This window comes from Apodemus sylvaticus, chromosome 18 (assembly GCF_947179515.1).
Source record: "Apodemus sylvaticus chromosome 18, mApoSyl1.1, whole genome shotgun sequence".
In the NCBI taxonomy this organism is placed as follows: domain Eukaryota; kingdom Metazoa; phylum Chordata; class Mammalia; order Rodentia; family Muridae; genus Apodemus; species Apodemus sylvaticus.
The window spans coordinates 22196698-22218002 of NC_067489.1; the positions used below are offsets into that span (position 1 = coordinate 22196698).

General features: G+C 40.0%; 1 protein-coding gene across 1 annotated transcript in view; it reads right to left on the reverse strand.

The window, feature by feature from the left end:
* Positions 1–14059, reverse strand: part of LOC127668980 (A disintegrin and metallopeptidase domain 3) — a 49121-nt gene extending 35062 nt beyond the window's left edge. The window contains exons 1-6 of the mRNA XM_052162872.1: positions 14002–14059; positions 13543–13625; positions 11423–11478; positions 7669–7747; positions 3209–3285; positions 2631–2808 (exon numbers count right to left, since the gene is read on the reverse strand). Of these exons, the coding sequence (XP_052018832.1) occupies positions 2631–2808; positions 3209–3285; positions 7669–7747; positions 11423–11478; positions 13543–13625; positions 14002–14059 (531 nt within the window). The remainder of the gene's footprint in view (positions 1–2630; positions 2809–3208; positions 3286–7668; positions 7748–11422; positions 11479–13542; positions 13626–14001) is intronic.
* Between the last annotated feature and the right edge of the window lie 7246 nt (positions 14060–21305).

The following is a 21305-nucleotide window of genomic DNA, read 5'->3' on the forward strand; positions in this document are numbered from 1 at the left end:
GAAACGTGGAGCTGTTCCAGGTGCAAAGATCTCAGCTGGAGACCCATAGGAACGAGACATTGAGGTTCCAGTTGGAGCCAGGCTGTGGATAGTATGGAAGGGTAAATTTTATTCTTTTCAGCCGTCAGTGGATCTGGGAGGTCTTCCCTTGTGATAGAGCACAATCTAATTTACTTCAAAGTGAGGTATTGTGATTCTGAGCAACGCTCAGAGACACCCGACAATTTTCCAGCTCTGGAGTCGTCGCGGCCCAACTACATTGAGGTGAACAATGAGCCGCTGCCTGGGTCTAAAAGGGTGGGTATTAACTAACATACATTACGAGCATGCCCGGAAACAAGCACGCAACCACTGGAAAGCAGCGATCTTCTGAGAGGAGCAGGTGGGGCAGCTAAATTCTAGTAGAAAACACTTAGTGTGTTACACTTCGTTTTAATCTTTCCTTCCGCCTCTCCGTTCTTCCTGTCTCCATTCATCCGTCTCCTCTCCGTCCTCGGCACACCACCTTTCTCTCTATCTCTCTATCGTGTTTTCCTCCTCAGTTTCTTCCTTCTACAGCTCTTCTATGTTGCTATTGTTTGGGACCGATTATTCTTTCATCCTTTCTTCCCGCCATTGTCCCTGCCTCCTGCTCACTTCCCCCGTTTTGCTTTCCCATGACTGGCTAACCATAACCGTAAACGTCACTTCCTGGGGTTCCCTTCTGTTGCCAGCCTTACCAACAAACGGCGGCGGCTGCTGCTGTTGCTGCTTTCCTGGCCTGTCCCTGGGATGGACAGCGCTTGCAGAGCAGCAGCACTCTCCTCCTGTAGGTTTGTCTGCCTATTGTTCCTCCAGCGATCACTTATTCTCTCTGCTCGGTGCTGGACATTGGCCCAATGCCTTTAGCTACCTCTTAAGGCCAGAGCTAAGAAACTACACCTCACTCTCGCCATAGTCCAGCCCTGTGTGAACACTGGAAATACTACAAAAGAATGGGAACTTAGTACCTCCAACCAGTGTGCTGACTGCATAGAAACAATAAATGCAAACAAGAAAACATGATACCCCCCCTCCTCCAGAGTTAACAGTTCCCCATCAACAATTACTAATAGCAGAACAGATGAAATGCCAAAGAATTCAAAGGATGATTTTAAGGCTATAACTAAGATTTAAAAGAACATGCCCAAACACCCAAATAAATTCAAAGAGAACACAAATAACAAGCAGAATGGAGGGAAAAAAAGAAATTAACAAAGATGCAGATTTTTCTTAAAAGAAAAAGGAAAGGAGAAAGAAAATAGAAGAAAAAGAAAAAAACTTAAATTTGAAAATTTGGGTTCATTTCCAGAACAATGAAGACGTTGTTAGTTTTTGTTGTTCAACAGGTTGTGACTGACTTTGTCCATTTTATGAACTTCTCGGCTCAGGTTGTTAACCTCTGCTCACACGCACACCTTTAACAAATTAAATAAAAATAAGGGAATAGTGACAGGAAGTCTGTCACGAATTAGGCTCAAGCCACATCCACCATTTTGTGCTGACTTCCATTTTATATGAACAGTGAGAAAGTGTATCTAGAAATTAACTTATTTAGCCCCTAATGTTCAAATGTAAAGTTGAGCAAATATCGTAAAGGCAGACATTAGGATACATACCAAACATCTTTTGGGGAGTGTGCCTGCTATAGGCTGCAATTATTTATAAGAAAAATTGATACTTAATTTTTTTCTGTGCTCCCCAAACTAAGAAAAAATGATTCTTAATTTTTCTCTGCTCCCCAATTAATTTACTGATTAAAGGGAAAACTTAAATATAAAGATGACACAGTTGCATAAAGTATCTGCTTTTAAATTTATACCAATATTATTTATATATTTATGTCAGAGACAGAGTGAAATCAAAAGGAACAGCGCATCCCTACAGCAGATCTTAGCTGGAAAAAAAAATAATTTGTCCATTCTCATTTTCATTTTTCCTTCTATACTCATTTATTTCATGATTTAATAGATTTATTTGCCAGTATTATTTCATTTAGGAAGTAATAAGTATAAAATAAAAGAGAAAATATGCAATCATATTAATAGGAAAAATAAAAAAATTGAAGCAATAGGCATGATTAGTCTTTTTTGAAAGTGTGGACACGTATGAGTGTTCATAGTGAGGACAACGAGAGCAGGTGCAGCGATGTCCTGAGAGCACTTTATCTAGACTGGAGGTTTGAGATGCTTTCTAGTTATTGCCATGACTTGTTTTCCTTTCAAAGTTTGTACCAAAGTAACGGATTTTGTTTTTGCTTTTGTTTTTCTTTCTTTCTTTCTTCTTTTTTTTTTTTACAAAGCAAATGTATTGACAAAGAAAATAAGTATGAGTAAGTAAATCCAGGATCAATTATGTCACTGGCATGCAAATTCATGCAAATAGTTACAATGGGCATCTATACTGGCTCCTTATGTACAATCTGCTGTAATAAGTTTGATGATTTAAAAAAAATACAAACGTATGTTTCCTTGTTATTTTCTAAAGACTAAGGAAACCAACAATATCTTAAAAAAAATAATTCCTATCGAACAGTTTGACACTGTTTCCCTAGTGTATCCAAATCTCAAAATTTGAATATAAGTATCATAGGTGAAGAAGGTTGGACTCACCTCTGGTTTTACGAGAATTCGGTAAGACTGACTTTCCTCCTGAAGATTTGTGTAGTTTTCTTTTAAGGGAGAATAATTAATTTCGTTATTCTTAATCTCATAAAGAATGTGTTCAAAGGTAGCTGAAGACTCTAGGGGCTCAATTCCATAAGTGATGTTCTCTAACTGCAACAAGCCCCTAAGTATCAGAAGAAGAAAAAATAGAAAATGGAATTACCATTGACTTCCCACTGAGTGCTTTCCTATCTGTCTTCCCTCCTTTGTGGCATATAAGAACAGTTGGGGGCTGACGGGGCTGGGAAATGCAGATTCTCTTTCTTCTAGTGGCAGGCAAGCAATTTCTGCTTAAGGTTTATGATAGCAAAATACCCATGTAAGTACATAAAAGGACAAGAGGAAGAGGCAGGAGTAGAGGACCTGCGTGAGCAGTACCACCACAGTCTACGGGTCTGGTTGGCGTGTTTGTTTGTTTGTTTGTTTGTTTGGAGGGGGTGCCCAGTCCATTCTCACAGAAGATGGTGAGATGGTAGAAGTCGAGGGTTGACATACGGTCACAGTGCACACTTCCCGAAGGATACCTGAGACCCGAGCAAGTGCTGAGTGTCGCCGTTGACGCTGGGATCTCGGCAGCATGTCCTTGATAAAAGCAGTGAGTCTAAGAAGAAGCACAAGAAGTGTTAGAGCTGATTCCTGCACACGCGCGCGCACACACACACACACACACACACACACACACACACACGCAGCGCTCGGGGCCATAGCCACTTCCTGACTAGATAGCAGACATCCACATTTGGCCATTCCATTGCCTGCCCGATGGTCTGCTGCCTTCCCGACCTCCCACATGGGTTTCCTGGGCGCCTTCACAGGCTTCACTAATGACTACTATTTTTTTTCTCTGAAATATTCTTGCTATAACTTTCATTTTTGACAACTATGTATATACTATTCACCTGAATCGTTTCTCCCGTTTAGCCAGATTTCCTAAGTTCATAGTGTAGACCCACTAGACTTATACTTTATAACAGTAGGATGAATTCAACTATGAACATTTCATTCTGTTCTGGGGGTCATGCAGAAGGGGCTTTGTAAAATATGGCTTCATTTGTTTCACATGTCTACGCGTACACGTCACCGGGGGCATGCAGAGGTCAGAGGTCAACTTTTGAGAGTCAGCCCCTCCTTCTACCACGTAGGACCTGGGGATGGTACTGCAGTTCTCAGGCTTTGCAGGAGGAGTCTTTACTCGCTGATATATCTTGCTGGTTCACAAGTATTTAAAGCTGACATTTCTTAATACCTTGCTAGAAAGATCATTAACCATCACGAATGCAAACACTCTTCCTTGTTAACTTCACCGATGTTAGCGATTCTAACGTGGCCACAAGCATCTCTTTAGTGAGACCCTCCTCCCCATGGGTCTAAACTGTAGTGATTTCCAGATTCCTCTTTGTTCCTACACTGTGAGAGCTTCCCTGCCACCTCATGACCCCTCCAAATGTGTCTTATGTGTTAAAAGCAACCAGGAACGGATCTCCATTTAGTCTAACACGACATAAACCCCATCCCAAACCCCCTTGCCATCAGTTAGAACAGCAGGCTGGACCTCTCCACAAGGGCAGTCATTAGAGGCCAGATAAGCACAGCGTGCACCTTGAGCACAAAGCCCAATCCACCCACGCTACAGGGCTTTCCGCAGACAGAGAGATCTCCACATGTTGCGTGCCAAGCAAGAGGAGTAGTAACCTGCATCTGTAAGTGAAAGGACACGAATCACGTTGCTGTGGGTACAGAGGCTTCTGACAGAAAAGAGGAAGCAGACAGAAAATAGGAAAAATGACAAGGAACTCCTAGTCAGGTGTGAGGCAGGAGAGGAAACGCATGGATTAAAAGAAAGAAAATTGAAAGTTAGAAAACACAAAGAAACTGGAGATCTGATTCTTTGATAAATCCAACAAATTAAAAAGAAAAAGAAAAAAAGAAAAGAAACCTATAGGTAAGAAGGACAAACTTCAGAAGAAAGAACACTGAGACCAACCAATCTTGTGAGCTATCGAATACTCCTGCACTGCCTGCTGTCATGGGGGACAATATGGAGACATCAACAAGTCTCCGTGGTGCGTGAGCGCCTGAGACCACAAAAGGAACACAAATGAAACTTGGGTCTACGTGGCTACAAACATTAAATAGTCCAAGCTGGCAGCTAGAAAGTCCCCAGCTTTGCCACGGATGTCCACGGGCAACTCATTAAAGTTAGCGGAGTGACTCATTAAACTTGCCAGCTGTTAAAATGGATCTCACACATCCACGGAGAAGTGAATGCTTACCATGTTCTTATGATGCAAAAACTGGGCAAAGTTAATTCAAGAGAGAAAATGAAGTCGTAGACTGATGGCTGTGGTGGACTTATGATAGTTTCTTCGTAATCGTCACCAATGTGGTGCATGTTTGAAGGAGCATATATCTCAAAACAAAAAAACTATTTCTGTTTTAAAAATTACAAGTTTTTTTTTAAAAGGAGTTCTGTAGTAGAATTAAATTTATTTTTTCTTACCATATTGAAAAATGGGGTAGAGAGCTAAACAAAGAAATTTCACCTGAAGAACTTCAGATGGCTGAGAAGCATCTTAAAAAATGTTCAACATCATTAGTCATTAGGGAAATGCAAATCAAAACAACCCTGAGATTTCACCTCACACCAGTCAGAATGGCTAAGATTAAAAACTCAGGAGACAGCAGGTGTTGGCAATGATGTGGAGAAAGAGGAACACTCCTCCACTGCTGGTGGGGTTGCAAATTGGTACAACCATTCTGGAAATCAGTCTGGCTGTTCCTCAGAAAACTGGGCACCTCACTTCCAGAGGACCCTGATATACCACTCCTGGGCATATACCCAGAGGATTCCCCAGCATTTGAAACATAAATAAATTATATCGAATAAAAAAAATTTAAAAAAAGAATACATGTTCTACTATGTTCATAGCAGCCCTATTTATAATAGCCAGAAGATGGAAAGAACCTAAATGTCTCTCAATGGAGGAATGGATATAAAAAAATCTGGTACATATACACAATGGAGTATTATTCAGCCATTAGAAACAATGAATTCATGAAATTCTTAGACAAATGGATGGAGCTGGAGAACATCATACTAAGTGAAATAACCCAGTCTTAGAAGATCACTCATGGTATGCACTCACTGATAAGTGGATATTAGCCTAGAAACTTGGAATACCCAAGACATAATCCACACATCAAATAATGTCTAAGAACGGAGGAGTGGCCCCTGGTTCTGGAAAGGCTCAGTGGAGCAGTATAGGGCAATACCAGAACAGGGAAGTGGGAAGGGGTGGATGGGGGAACAGGGGGAGGGAAGAGGACTTATGGGACTTTTGGGGAGTGGGGAACCAGGAAAGAGGAAATAATTTGAAATGTAAATAAAAAATATATTGAATAAAAAAATAAAAATAAAAATAAATTTATTTTTTCTTGGTATGTGAGATAAATTCAAAATCTAATTATCAATCAGTCCCTGCGATCTATAATTAAAGAAAGGAAGAAACATTTTGTTTTTATTCAATCTTGTTTTACTTAATTTTTTTTCTAGATGCCCATCTTCTAATGAGAAAGACCAAGAAGGGGTGAGGACTTGGAGTAAGTTGAGGAGGTATAGAGGATCTGGGAGAAGTTGGGGGATAGAAGTCATAATCAGAATATATTGTATGGTGGGAAAACCTATTTTTAATTAAAATAAATGAAAAACCAAACAAACAAAACTAAGCCAGATCTCCCTTAAGACCCTGCTACCCCCACTCTGGGTTACACACACAGAAGAAAGGGGAGCAACATTCTAAAGATACCTACACACCCTGGGCTAGGGAGGCACTGCTCACGATAGCTCAACTGTGAAATAAGTAATGGTTGCTTTTCAGCAGCTGAACAGAAAACAAGCTGTGATCACACACACGGTGGGGAATAAAATTAAAAATCCCATCAGTCTAGTACAAAGAGTGGAAGTGAGGACCTTACTTCCATTAATAAAAATAATAAATTCCAGAAATAAGACCAGCTCACTCAGACAAGTACCGGATATGCTCTGCCATGTGCGGTAAAACCAGAAAGGTAAATCTGGCTCAGGAGCCGTGGTGATGAGGAGCTAGGGAGGGCAAGAGAGAACGGATGACAGAAAGCTCAATTTGTTCATTGCACACGATACACAAGTGCTGAAATGCCACGCTAGATCCTGTTGTTTTTCACATTTAATAAATGTTAATAAAAGTTAATTGTAAAATGCAGGCATCTAATAGTCACTGCCTTTGCTCTGTCACTGAGGTATGCAAAGTGCTCCAACCTTTAACCTCAGAGTTACGGCAGAATCCCTTATGCTACAGCCTACCATTCCTGTCAGAGAGCCTCTGGACGCTACCCCACTTCTGCCCATCCACCCATGAGATGCTCTGTGAGATGCCTGCCTTCTCTCACCATTCTCGACCCTCCCACCCCTCCACCCCCATGCTGTCTTTCTAGATGGCGATTCCTAGCCTCTCCTCCACTGTGTGGGGCTTATGAGACAGCATTCCCAACATTTTGTCGTGCCTTACCCCCTCAACCTGCCTTTCCTTTTCCATCTCAAACTTGAAGTAATGAATCTAAGCTGCTCATGATACCACAAACCTGTGATTCCGACAGCGATTTCATCACCAGCCTAGGCTCCTTAATGCCGTGTCTGAAAAGTTATCACCACACTTGGAGGGAGGGAACATGGGAGGGGGGGAGTTAAGATAAGGAGTTAAGTGGTATAATATTTCTTTTCAATTAAAAATCTATTTAAAGGGCAAACACTAGCTTCTAAAGGTAACATATTACATGAATCCATACATATATAGGAACACACACACATATATATATATAAACATATATATGTGCATAATAATTTCTAAATTAAATACCATGGATACATAAGAGAAAAAACACCACTATACATACACACACACACACACACACACACACAATCTACACAGTAGAAGCTTAAACTTACCTTTACTAAAGAAATATATGGTTGCAATGTTCCCAACTTGTTACGCAAATATGTTGCAAAGAGTGGATGTAAAAATGACCTATTTCAATAAAAATAAGGATACATTGTTGTAATAATATCATGAATAAAATTACATAATTGAATAGCTTGTCAACATCAAAACGTCCAGAATACTTACCTAAAATATACATTTCATAAACCCAAATATCTTACACAGAGTTGTCTTTTCAGTATTAGACTGTGTTCTAATGATATGTTAAATGCATAAAAAACACGAAGACAATAATTAACACTAAAGCCAGGGAGCAGTTAGCATAGGGCTGTGACAAATTCTATACTTATACATATACATATACATATACATATATATTTCAAATTAAGGGTCACAACTACCTAGTGTCATTTCAGTTTCAGTTGATATTAACTACAAACACAACTTATGGCCTGATAACCTTAGTATTTGCTAGTGAATAGAACTGGCTCATTACACACCAGCATCCAATGGTTCCCATATGATTACAAACCACCTCAGAATTCAGAATACCCATTTCCATTTCATTTTCTTAGAACACTGCTTAGTTTCATGCCTGAATATTAAACTGTTCTTTCCTTGACGTCTAGCTTTTTGTTTGCCTGTTGTTTTAGTTCTTTATATAATCTAGTTACTAATCTCCAGTTAGACGTGTAGCTGTAAAATATCTATTCCCCATTCTGCAGAGTTCCTCTTCACCTCAATGGCAGTGCTGCTTCTAAGTCATGGGGTGCCATTCATGAGCTGTTGGTTTTAATGCTTGCACTACTGGGGTCATGTACAGAAAGCCCTTTCCCATCCCAGTGAGTTTAGGCATGCTCCCTCCTTCCCCCCTCTATATGATCCAGGGTCTCAGTCTCATATTGAAGTCTTAAAGCCATTTGTAGTTGAGTTTTCTGCAGGGTGAGAGATAAGGATCTAGTTTCACTCTTCTGCATGTACCTGTCCAATGTGACCAACAACATTTGTTAGAGATGCTGTCTTTTCTCCAAAGTGTACTTTTGGCCTCTTTGCCAAACATCAGGTAGCTCTGTGAGTGTATACTTATGTTCTGGTCCTCACTGGACAAACACAACAAGTATCTATAGAAGTATTTCACCCAAACACTAAGGAATGTACATTCTTCTCAGAAGCCATAGAACTTTCTCCAAAAGCAATCACAGAGCAAGATTCATCAAATATAGGAAAAAGGAGTTGACATCCTTCTATCCTATCACAAAGAACTAAAACTGTATACTATGAACAACAGAAACTATAGATAGTACACGAACTATACAATGAACTAATGAATAATTGAATCAAGGAAGAACTCAAAAGGGAAGCACAAAATTCCTGACAGCAAATTAAAATGAAAACACAATATTCTAAAATCTATGGAGCACACTTTGGGCAGCCCTAAGAGGCTGAGTGGGTAGCACTAACTGCTTACATTGAGAGAACTTTAAAAACTTAGTGGTGCACCCTCAAGGCCTTAGAAATATAAGAGCAAACAATACAACCAAACCAGAGGGGAAAAGTCGATCAAAATGAACTAGAGATGAACAATTACAAAATCAGTGAAATGAAGAATTGGTTCTTTGAAAAGATTAATGAGACGACTGGCAAACCTTTAGTCATTTAACCAAATAATAAAATTAAAGACAAAATGGGAGCTATAATGACACTGAGATAATTCAGGGAATCGTTAAGAGTGAGCTTTAGAAACCTAAATTATAAGTGCCTTGCTAACCAACTGTACCACTGGAGCTTGGAGCTTCAATACCAAACTGGAAATTATATATATATATATATATATACCTACAAAAGCTAAAGCTAACTCAAGATATATTCCCATATGTCCAATGAGATAGAAATAGCAATTAAAATCTAAAAACAACATCAAAACCATGGGTCTAAGGGCCAGACAGAATCCAGACCTCCGAAGAAGAACTAATGCCAATACTCCTCAAGTTATTACATAAAATAGAAAATGAAGGAAGATTTCTGGATTACTTTTATAAAGTCAGTATTACCCTGATACCAAAATAGACACAGAGAGACCCAATACAAAAAAAGAGAATTATGGGCTTTTCACTGGATGCAAAACTTCTCAGTAAAATACTTGGAAGCCCAATTCAGGAATACATGAAAATATTGCCCACTGTGATGAAGTCAGCTTTATTACAAAGGTGCAAGGATGATCTAATACACATAAATCAATAAAGATAGACCACCACATAAACAGACTTCAAATCATCTTGTTAGATATAGAAAGGCCTTTGATACCCTTTTCTGATTAACAGTTCCTGGGACTTTATAACAAGTCCACTGTCAGTGGGGAAAAATTCAAAACCTTTTCACTAAAATCAGGGATATGACAAGGATGTCCACTTACATTATACCATTTGCATCTATTTATACTTATACTCATCTTGGGTTTTTGAAACATGGAGGTTAAATGTGACAGAATCAAAAGAAAATGTGACAGACAGGAGCCTATACGTTGTCATTTGATTACATCTGTGGAATGCAATACAAAGTCAGATGTAACAAAGATTTCCGTTTCATCTTCCATGAGCCTTAGACAAAATGCCCTCCTGAGTATGACAAGAAATCTACTTGTTAATGTTATTTTCAGAATTTAGAAAAAGACCCTTTCACCTACAGCACTATATGCTACAAAATCGAACACTGAATAATGTCAATAAGATCTATATCTACACTAAGAAAGGGCCCCGTGCACACTGTCAAACACAGACTGATCATTTCGAAGCAATGTACGTATTTGTGGAGAAAATGCTTAGCAGTTGTCATACATTTTATAAAAAGTCAAATATAGACAAGTGTTGTGGATTGCCTTGGTGCTGTTTGTATTTTGGTGCTAATTCTGCTTCCTCAAGAGGGCGGGCCCGCCTTGGACAGAACTGGGTCACAGTACTCAGGTGATTTCATGTGAACCTGCTCCCCACCTTAAGAGATCAATTAAAGGCTAGAGCCTGTGAGGGAGAGAGGAGAGAAAGGATGAAGGGGGGGGCAGAAAGATGGAGCAGCAGAGCGAGGCCTGGAGGCACTGCAAGTGGCGAGGGATAATAGCTGGGGAACAGAGTGGTACAGCGGCACATCTGCCCATTGTAGGCGTGCCATTTGTAATTGTATTAACTGAGTTGTGTGTTCTTTGCACGGGCTTGGAGATTTACTGCAACAGACAAGGTTTGGAAGGTTATATAAGAGGTTAATACCATTGGCTTCCTAACAGAATAATGGGAGAAGGAGGGGAAGAGTCAAAACTCTACAGTGTGACAAAAAGAGAAACACAGCTGTGGGTTGGCAAAACCATTTGAGCATTGACAGAAATGTAAAGAATGTTATTCCAGAAAGAGCAGCAAGTTAGCTGGGAACATAAGACAAGAGGGGGAAGGGCTGGGGCTGGAGCAGAGTGGGGGGGGGGAAGGGCTGGGGCTGGAGCCAAGAGGGGAGGGGCTTGGGGTTGGAGCAGTGAGGTGCATGTGCCTGTGAAGACAGATCTGCTTTAAGGCCTTTGGGAATCTTCATTTATCAGGTATGTCCTAAGACATTATTAATGTAGATTATTAGGTTTAAAAATCCCACAAGAAAGATTTAAAATCTCACTTCCGCCTGAGTCTCGGAGAAGACAGAGCCAGCTAAGTAAGCGGAGTGTCTGTGCCGTTGAGGAAGAGCAAGTGGGAACAGCGGTGCTGTGAGCGCGAGCGCTTGCTGACTTACTGTTTTTCAAGTTGGAGTGTGTATGCTCTGCCCTCAATTCTGACCACGTAAGTGACCTGTGACAAAGTGGAGAGAGAGAGAGAGAGAGAGAGAGAGAGAAAGCCATTACTAGAAATGTCAACTCTTTAAAAGTAACAAGCTATGACTGATTGACAGATGTATATGCACATTTTATATGACCAGATGTTAGAGCCTATATATCTTCAAACAGAAATGACCTCACAACAGTCTACTATTTCTTGTGCTTCTCAAACATGTGCCCTTTCCAATTCACGGGTTACTTCCCTCGATCCCATATTCCGTTCATCCTTATTTAATAAGTAAAATAACACAAACACACACTCACATACACATACATACTCATATACACACACATATTCATATACACATACACACTCACATACACACATTCACACACATATACACATACACTCACATACTCATATACACACACATTCACATACACACACATACTCATACACATACACACATACACACATACATACACTCATACACACACATACTCACATACACACACATACATATATACACATACACATATTCATATACACACATACACATGCATATTCACATACACATACATACACATACACACACCCAATAAGCCGTGCTTTTCTCACCCAATACTGGCATTGCCTTCACTGCTCCCTAGGAACCTGTTACTGTCATTACTGAACCTAAAGGGGAAAGCAATCAAATGCAAATGTCTTCTGCTACTAAATAACACCAGCATCATAAACACTGAAAAGGTATATGAAATATATATATATATCCATATTACAAATAGTAGTAGTCATTATCTGCAAGATCAATACATACAATTAACTATACTGGGTATGTTTTATTCCCATAAATCAAAAGATAAACAACTGGAAAGCAAATTTTACGATGCCAGTTTCTATAGCCCAAGAAAATAAAACAACGTGCAGATCCATTATGATGAAGCCTACAAGACAGATACAGTGCAAGCGCTGCATAAACTGGTTAGAATAAAAAAAATATAGAAAAATGTTTAAAGAAAATCAGTTTAAGAATGTAAAGAACATTAAGGTGAAGGCTTCCAGGGGATGGAGTTGAGTATGGTCAGGATATATTATATACTTGTAACAAGCTTTTCAAAGACTAAAACACTAAAGACTAAACTAAAATAGCATTTAAAATGCCACATTCACGGTTTGGAATGTTAAATATTATTTCCTCGAAGACTGAATATTATCTATTATCAAATCCCAAGAGACTAGTTTTAAAACTAGGCAGGCTAACATCCATGTAATATATTGAATTAAAGTGTCTGCCTAAGAAGCAAACGCTGGGCGACTGTAAGCAGATGATTTAGGGCAGTAGAAAAATTATGACTGCACCAGTGTGCTAACTTTGCAGAAGACAGTTGTCTGACTTTGGAACAACTGAAAACATCCTGAACCACTTTGCTGAAGTTGTTTAACTCCCTTCTGGTCCTATGGAAATGGCTCTGTGAAAACTCGAGGCTATCTGCAGGTCAGAAGCTTTGTACACCTATGAGGTATTGCTGTAGAAGTAGAAAAACGGTATTGCCGTATTGAGTCACTAAAAAAAAATGTGACTAAGTATTCAGTTGGTTAAAATGAGTATCTCAGAGCTTATACAGGTGGACACTTTGCTTATACACATCTCTTTGTTGTCTTTAGAATGATTTTATAATTTTATGCTCTACTGCTCTGCTTTCCAAAGGATTTAAAACGTGTACATTTACAGACTTGGAGGGTTTTATGGTACCAGTTTAAAAAATCATGATGCACGGTAAATTTTAGTATAGTCTTGCATGTAAAACTGTATAATCAGTGGCCATGTTTTCCGAGTCCATTAAGCTGTGCATGGCAGCGTTGAGACCAGAAGCTAAAAGCGTTTGAGTCTTACGTAAAACAGTTGTTCATACACCTCTTGGGAAGGCTAAGAAAACCGAGACACTTGCCCTGCCTCAGACTAACAGTCTTTAAGCCCGCTATATTAGGCATAAACAGAATTTCAGAAGGGCTACGTAGGAATTCGTCGGCGTGGGACATAAGTAGAAGACTGATGAACACCCGTCATTTCCCAAAAAAATCCGGTTTCTTAATTACTTGTGTTTCTGCTTCCTTGGCATCTTTGATGTTGGTCTCGATCTTCTCTGGCACTGTGATCCGCAGAAGTGGTGTTTCTATGTCTGCAGAGAGAAACACAGTGAGTGGTACGCCTGTAGTGCAGCATAAGCACCCAGTCTTGGCTACGCACTCCTCTAGCCCAGCAGAGGACGCGTGGGACATACGGGCCTCTGGCTTTCTCCGCCCCCCCCCAACCCCCACTTTGCAGATGTTCTCCTGATTATGGAAAGTTAGCAAAGAAGGGTCACCCATCTTTGGGCTGAGTTCTCCCACCACAAGGGAAAGATGGGCCCCTGAATCCCTAGACCTTGGAACTGGGTGGGGCTCTGATGCACCTTCACTAGCCTGTTCTGAACTTCAAGGGGGAAAGACCATGGAGCCTGCACGGCAGATGGCCTGTTGACAGGCGGTCCCCTGCCCCGCAGTGACTTCGCTTACCTTTGCCCGAGGCGATCAGTTGGCCTAGGTATGAGAGGACTAGGACCAGCAGCAGCATGGTGTGGCTGCTGGCTTTGCCACAGCGATGTCAGTTGGTGCAACGGCAGCAGCTCGTGGCCCCTGCGCCTGAGCTCTTGAGAAGCAGGAAAGACAGAACCCGTGTAGGAACAGGAAGCCCCACAGTGTGGGGGCCACGGCAGGACTCAACATTTTCCCTTCAGAAGTCAGATGCCCGGAGCTACCCCCACATGAATGGACTGGACTCGGAAACAGCTGTGAGCCCTCCTAGCCCATGAGCCCTGTCTCCAGCCAACCTTGTAGCAGTTCTTTCTGCGAATGCTACGGCCTGTATGCCTTTATGTGCAAATATTTACATGTAAAATAAAATGAATACCTTTCCCGTTTTGTGAAAGAAAACAGAAACTAGACAATAAAAAATTTTAATTTTTCATTAATGCTTCCTAAACATCGTAATATTTTTGTCAAGAAATATCTGTAGTAGCTAATGATTAACAAACAAGAAAAATTAAACTTCTTTTGCTTACTGAAGAATTTGCTCTGGTTTGTGTTCTATAATATATTTATTCTAGTATTTCAGTATTTGATAAGGCCAGATGTTTCTCATATACTGAAAAAAAATCACCTAATAATTGACTACAAATTATAAGGGCGTTTACTTGTGTGGCCACTAAAATGCATGACTTACTAACTGGAACCTTAAGACATTTTAAATTTTCAAATAGGTCAGAAAAGTTATGATAAGTGTTAATTAGTCATGATTTTATTATATTCTGTGGAGGTTAATATGTAGCCAAAATCAGAAACATGTGCTTATTGAGTGACATTATTATTGCTTTCACCTGATTATTGTAGATACAGTCAAATAATTCAAATGTAACTCCACCTTTGAACTTTTGAGGGCCAACAAGCAATAGGTGTGGATATCAAATATGGATACTGTATTTGTTTCTGAGTGAGGTACAAACAAAGGCAGATGTAAGAGTTGCCATACATAAAATTATAAATGAATCAGTAGTAAGATATACAAATGTCTGTGTGATTGTATTAAGATAATATTCCTCCCCACCCCCCTGCATAACTCAACAGAAAGGATGGTGTATTTATGGTGAGAAATAACTGGATTAGTGACTGACTTCTTCCAAGGGTTTTACTAGCACTACATTTGTATCTCAAGAAATAATCTGTTACAATCTGGACAAGAGATCAGTCAAGAAGACTGGTCTGTTTAGGAGAACTCAGCATAAACCAGGCCATAGATGCCAACCCATGAGGAGAAAAGACAATACTGAAAGATACTTTCTTTTATCTTTGAAAATAAAACCTTCTGCAGAAAAAAAAATCTCCCATTTATCCTCCTAAATCCCCTTCTTAATAAAACTTTTTATATTTATTAAATATACACTCAAGAAGTTTATGGCAAACTAAAGATAAATTCCATCCCTTTATAGCCATACAGATGTAATCAATTTTATAGGTTGTCATCATATTTATTAAAGGGAAAATCAAATTCCATGTTCCTTAGAGATAACCACGAAGGTGTACTGGAACCCAGATACCAAGACCACCTCACTGAGAAGACAGGGCTTAAAGACCTGGTGATACTTTCCTGTGTTGTTCCCTCTAGCCCTTAGAGTTTCTTCACAGTAAAGACATTCAGAATCCTTTCTGGATTTGGTCCGACTGGTGGGGTCTCAAGTGAGCTAAGAAGGGGTTAAAACAAAGGAGTGTGGGATTTAAGCCGTGACAATCATTAAATGCAGTGAGGTATTATAAAATGAGTGGGCTCTTTAGAACATGAAGGAATGGTTAAAAAGCAACTGGGGGAGTTTGAAAGAGATAGGCTAACAAAGACATTTGGAAAAGTGGTTTGTGTAACTGCAGCACAAGCATAGCTAAGCCAGAATATGGCAAAATGTTCACAATGTATCAAAAATTAATTATGACTCAATAAGGTTGAATGCCACATTAACATCTTGCTGTATACTGTGTATCCCATATCCTAAACTATGCACTGCAATTTACTAGATCCAATTGTTGTTCTGCTTACCCTCTCTTCTAGATTTCATTTTTAAAAAAAAATAACTACTTTGGAGGAAGTTGTGAAGTCCAGGTTGATTTTGCATAGTATTTAAAATAGTTACAGATTTTCGGGAAGTTGTATAAAATTTTTACAAGGACATGGGGTTGCCAAGATGGTTCTGCAGTTAAGACCACTTACTGTTCTTCCAGAGGACCTGATCTTTCCTCCCCAGCACCCACATCACAGCCCACAACAACCTATAACTTCAATTCCAGAAGATCCACTGCCCTCACTCGACCTCTGAGGGTTCTTGCATGTACATGGTACATGTTAACACATAAAGGTGTACACATACACATAACAATAATAAATACAAGTTTTAAGACTTTTCTAGGAGAACACAGTGTCTTTTGGTTCATTTCTTCTTATGATAAAACACATATGCACAACTGATGTGTGTGTGTGTGTGTGTGTGTGTGTGTGTGTGTGTGGTTAGGCTTTGAGATTTTGGAAACTCAGGCCAGAAGGAGTGGCTCACCTTCTCTTTCTGCTGCCTGCGGATCCAGATGTTGAACTCTCAACTACCTCTCCAGCACCATGTCTGCCTGCATACCACCATGTTTCCCACCATGATGATAATGGACTGAACCTCTGAAACTGTAAGCCATCTCCAATTAAATGTTTCCTTTGTAAGAGTTGCCGTGGCCATGGTGTTTCTAAAACCCTAACTAAAGCATGTGTTGCAATTTCTGGGCAATTATAATTTTGATTTTTTTTCTGGTCAGGGAGGATAAATACCCAAGTGTTATTTACTGATTCTGTAGATCGTGTCCAAAGTATCACATGCAAAAATAAAGAAAGTGTTTGGCAGCTCTAGGAAAGAGCCGGAAGCTGATTAGGGGAAGACGAGGTTGATGACAACCTCAGAGTCTGCCCTTGAGGACAATTTTAGTAAAGGTAAGAAGGTAAGCAGCCTGGTAGGATAGGACTGTGTGAACATTTATGCCTCAAGACATGTTGAAATTAACATGTACTGCACATAAGCACATATAGGCAGCCTTTAATCTTAGTATGACATGAGCAGAGGCTAGCAGTTTAACAGAGCCATAGCAGTATGAAATATCAATATGTAACATATAAATTATGCGTGTGTGTGTGTGTGTGTGTGTGTGTGCTCACTAATTTGGGTTATATCATTTCCCTCTTTGGGGGCCACCAGCCCTTCCAAGATTTTAAACCAGAAATTGCAAATAAACCTGTACATGGAGGTCAACTTGAGTATTTTATAGCTATGTCTATTTATCATCTGCATACTATACTCATATATATGAAAATGTTTCTTAAATATGTTCGGCTGACTCTAAATAAACCATCTGACTTAAGCTCTGAAGTAACTAATTTAGTATTAGTAGCACAGAAGTCATGATAAATAGATTAATCGTAAGTTTGAAGTTACCATATATTCCTGTGCTTAAATCTGGATATCAGAACGTATTTTTGAAATGGATGAATAACTCCTTAATACAGGAATTATAAAACACAAACATAAACAATGTGAGAGATAGAAAGGACAGTGTATCTTGGAGCCTTCTTCCAAAATAATATGAAATCATTCGAGCATTCTAAGTAAAATAATGATGATTATTTCCACAGAGAGATGACACGTATTTGGCTGAGGTCTGTGGGATATATAAAATATACCCTGGAGACAGTGTGTTTATTTAGTAGAATTCTGTGTGTTTTAGTCCAGCAGTGTCTACATTCTGTGAACTAGTGGACAGGAATTAAAATATGGAAGCTGTAAAGATACCAGAGATGAACGTTAAATGCTGTTTGGCATGGGTGTTTCTGATTGTGTTAGGTGAATCATTTGATGTGGAAATTGATATTTAGATTACTGTGCCACTAATGTCCATGGTGACAGGAACTGGGAGATCTGATACATTAAAGGTTTGTTAAAGCCAGGCGTCACTGGGAAGATTGGGTCTGGGCAGGGAAGGAAGAGCTGGGAATGCCTGTTTGATCTGAGAAGCAGAGACTTATGATCACAGAAAGAACATTAGAAAAAACGGGGAAATGAGGTCATCTAGGAGAAAGGAAAATCCAAAGTGAAACTGAGAATAGTCACATTGATTTGGTACCTAATGTAAGAATACTGCAGGGGGGAAATGAAACTAAGATTAAGATGACTGAAAAGTTAAGGAATCACAGCGATGGTGAAAATAAAATATTATTCCAGAGGGGAATACTAAGCAAAAGCTTCTTTGCTTCCAAAGAGCCAGGAAGAGATTCTTGAGGAGGATGAAGTGTGTTTGCTAGCACTGGTAAGTGAAGACTGTCCCAATGTAAGCTCAGGGACGCAGTTCCGCAGCAAAAGACTTCACGGGAGGAATACCTGGTTGAAGCTAGGATGCAGGATCGCTGCCAAAGGAAGTTTGGACCAGAAAAACACAACAACAACAACACAACAACAAAGTGGACACATTAGGAAGCACCTCCAGAGCCACTGTTCATCAGAGCTTCATGGCTTCTGTTGGTTCTTGTCTTGGTTAATGTTTCTTCTATAGATGAAAGACTGTGACCTAAAGTGACTTGGGGTAGGAAAGGGTTTATTCCATTGCTTCCACTTCCAGTTAAAGCCCATCGCTAAGGGAAGTCAGAACTAGACTCAAATAGGACGCGATACAGAAGCCTTGGAGAATTGCTGTCTGCTGGCTTGCGCCCTGCAGTCTGCTTGGCATGCTTTCTTAAGCGATTGGCAATACCCACAGTAGACTGTGCCCTCAACATCAATCGTCAATCAAAGGAAGGAAGGAAGGAAGGAAGGAAGGAAGGAAGGAAGGAAGGACCACAGGCTTGCCATAGGCCAGTTTAGTGGGAACATTTTCTCAACTGAGGTTCCCTCTTCCAAAATGACTCTTATAGCTTGTGTCAAATTGACAAGCAAATGAGCCAGCCTGACGCTATTGTCTTCCTGAGTAATTGAGTGGGTGCCACCCCTCAGAAGGCCGTGTAGCTCACTCAAACCTGAGGCAGACAGGAAAATACTAGGGATCGTGTGGCCTCATCTTTCCATACCTTGCCATCGGGCCACAGTCTTCCTTGGAGGAAGATCCAGGCTGTGTGGTTTTCTATCCATGTAAAGACCTTTGCTAGGAGCTGGAAGGATAGCTGTGTCAGGGTTTAGGAAGAAAAGTGAGAGGATATGCAGATGGAAGAGGTCACAAAAATTTTCTTATAGGTCTTGAGAATGCAACTTAGAAAGGAAAAAGTCTACCAAAGGTGCAGGTAGACCTGAAGGCAATTCATAGATTGCAGAGTTCTCTAATTAAAGCAAAGATGTAAGAGGTGATAACCATAGCCACCCAGCTCAGCAGGTAACAGCACTGGATGTTCTTACAGAGGACCTGAGTTTGATTCCCAGCACCCACATGGCAGCTCACAGCTGTCCATAACTCCAGTTCCAAGGGATCTAACACTCTCCCCACACAGATATACATTCAGACAAGACACCAATACATGTAAAATATATTTTAAAGAAAAGAGTAGCCACCCAAAGCTAGAAATTGTTCTCCAAGGCCTGTAGAAATGTGGCAAGGAAGGGAAGACTTCCTAATCACAGTGCCATGATGTCTTCATTGGGCTACGTAGAGTGGTAGTTTGAAATGCACAGTTAAGAGCACAAAATATGGTCTTCGGTTTCTTCAGGAATGTTCTACAAACAGTACATGCAGCTATTGTTATGCACAAGGAACATAGGCATACCAAAGGCCAGAGAAGAAAAGAAAAGAGAAGATTACTATTTAAAGGAGAAAGTACATCTCTCCCTTGATTGGTCTTGGTCTTAAATAGAGAACATTGCTGAAGAAGTGTGTTAGTGACTAGCCAACTTCCTCTTCTTCCAAAACATGGAATGGATGAGTCAACGTTACATCCTGGATATGTAAGCTCTCCCTTGATAAATGATGAGGGAGACCCAGCTTTCTTTAAGGGTTTGGTCTCTGGTTGATCATCCATGTCAAAATTCCAGTGAAGAGATATAAACCAAAATTCTAAGTAGGAATTAAAAATGTTGTGATGCCCATTACACTTTCATTTTCTTAGAGTTACAATATAACAGAATGTACCATCGATATGATGAAGATACCTATCACATCAAAAATTCCCTCCCACACTCTTATAATTCACCGCAAGCTCCAGGATCAATGTGAGCAGACATTTGCTGACTGTCTATTTCGTGCAGTGTGGATAAATTTGTATGCTTTAATTTTAAACAGATGCAATCATGATGAACCCATTTATGTTTTTATTTCTTTATATGGCATTAAATATTTTAGGTTCATCCCTGATTTATGTATCAAAATATTCTTTCTACTTATGACTAAGTAGCATTCCATCATATGGTTGTGCTGCAGCCTGTTTATCCACATGCATTAGTGGATATTTATGCATGGCATTTTTCCTATTATAAAGGGTGTTATAGTAATCTTCCACATGTCACCATTGTACTGCAGTGTGCTTTCTTTTTTAGCATAGAATAGAGTTTATTTAGGGCATGGGGAGGGGAGTTAAGAGAGTAGTATAGACAGAGAGGAGGAGAGAGTAGAGAAGGAGAGGCCGGCCATGACCATGTGGAGGAGGGGAACGGGGAAAGAGGGGGAACAAGGGAGCAAGAGGCAAGAGGCAAGAGGGGCAGGTAAAAGAGAGTCTCAGTATGCTTTCTTTCCCATTAGATAAATACTGAAGGGTAGGAAAAGCTGAATCATGAGGTCAACATGTGTTTAGCTTATCCCAAGAAACCTCCAAATTACTCTCCCAAATAATTAGTTTACATGATTCACAGTTGTCCTGAATTCTTGCTGTAACTGGCTGGCCTTTGTTTTTAAAACTAATTATTATTTAGAGAGGGAGAGAGAGAGAGAGAGAGAGAGAGAGAGAGAGAGAGAGAGAGAGAGAGAGAGAGAGAGCCTTTGCCAAAGCGTGCCTTGCCAGGTGGTGATTGTAGCCTCACAGCTGCAGATCAGAGGACAACCTGTGAAAGTCCTCTGACCTGTACATGTAGGCCATGGCATGTGCATGTACACACACACACACACACACACACACACACACACACTAAATAAACGTGATTTTTAAAATAAGCAAAAGATTAAACAGAGAGAAATTGATACAGCCTACAGTCGATGGCCAGCTGGGAAATATACAGCTGTCTCCATGGAGACAAATGAAACACACGTGTGTTTGGAGATTTCAGTAGAAAATG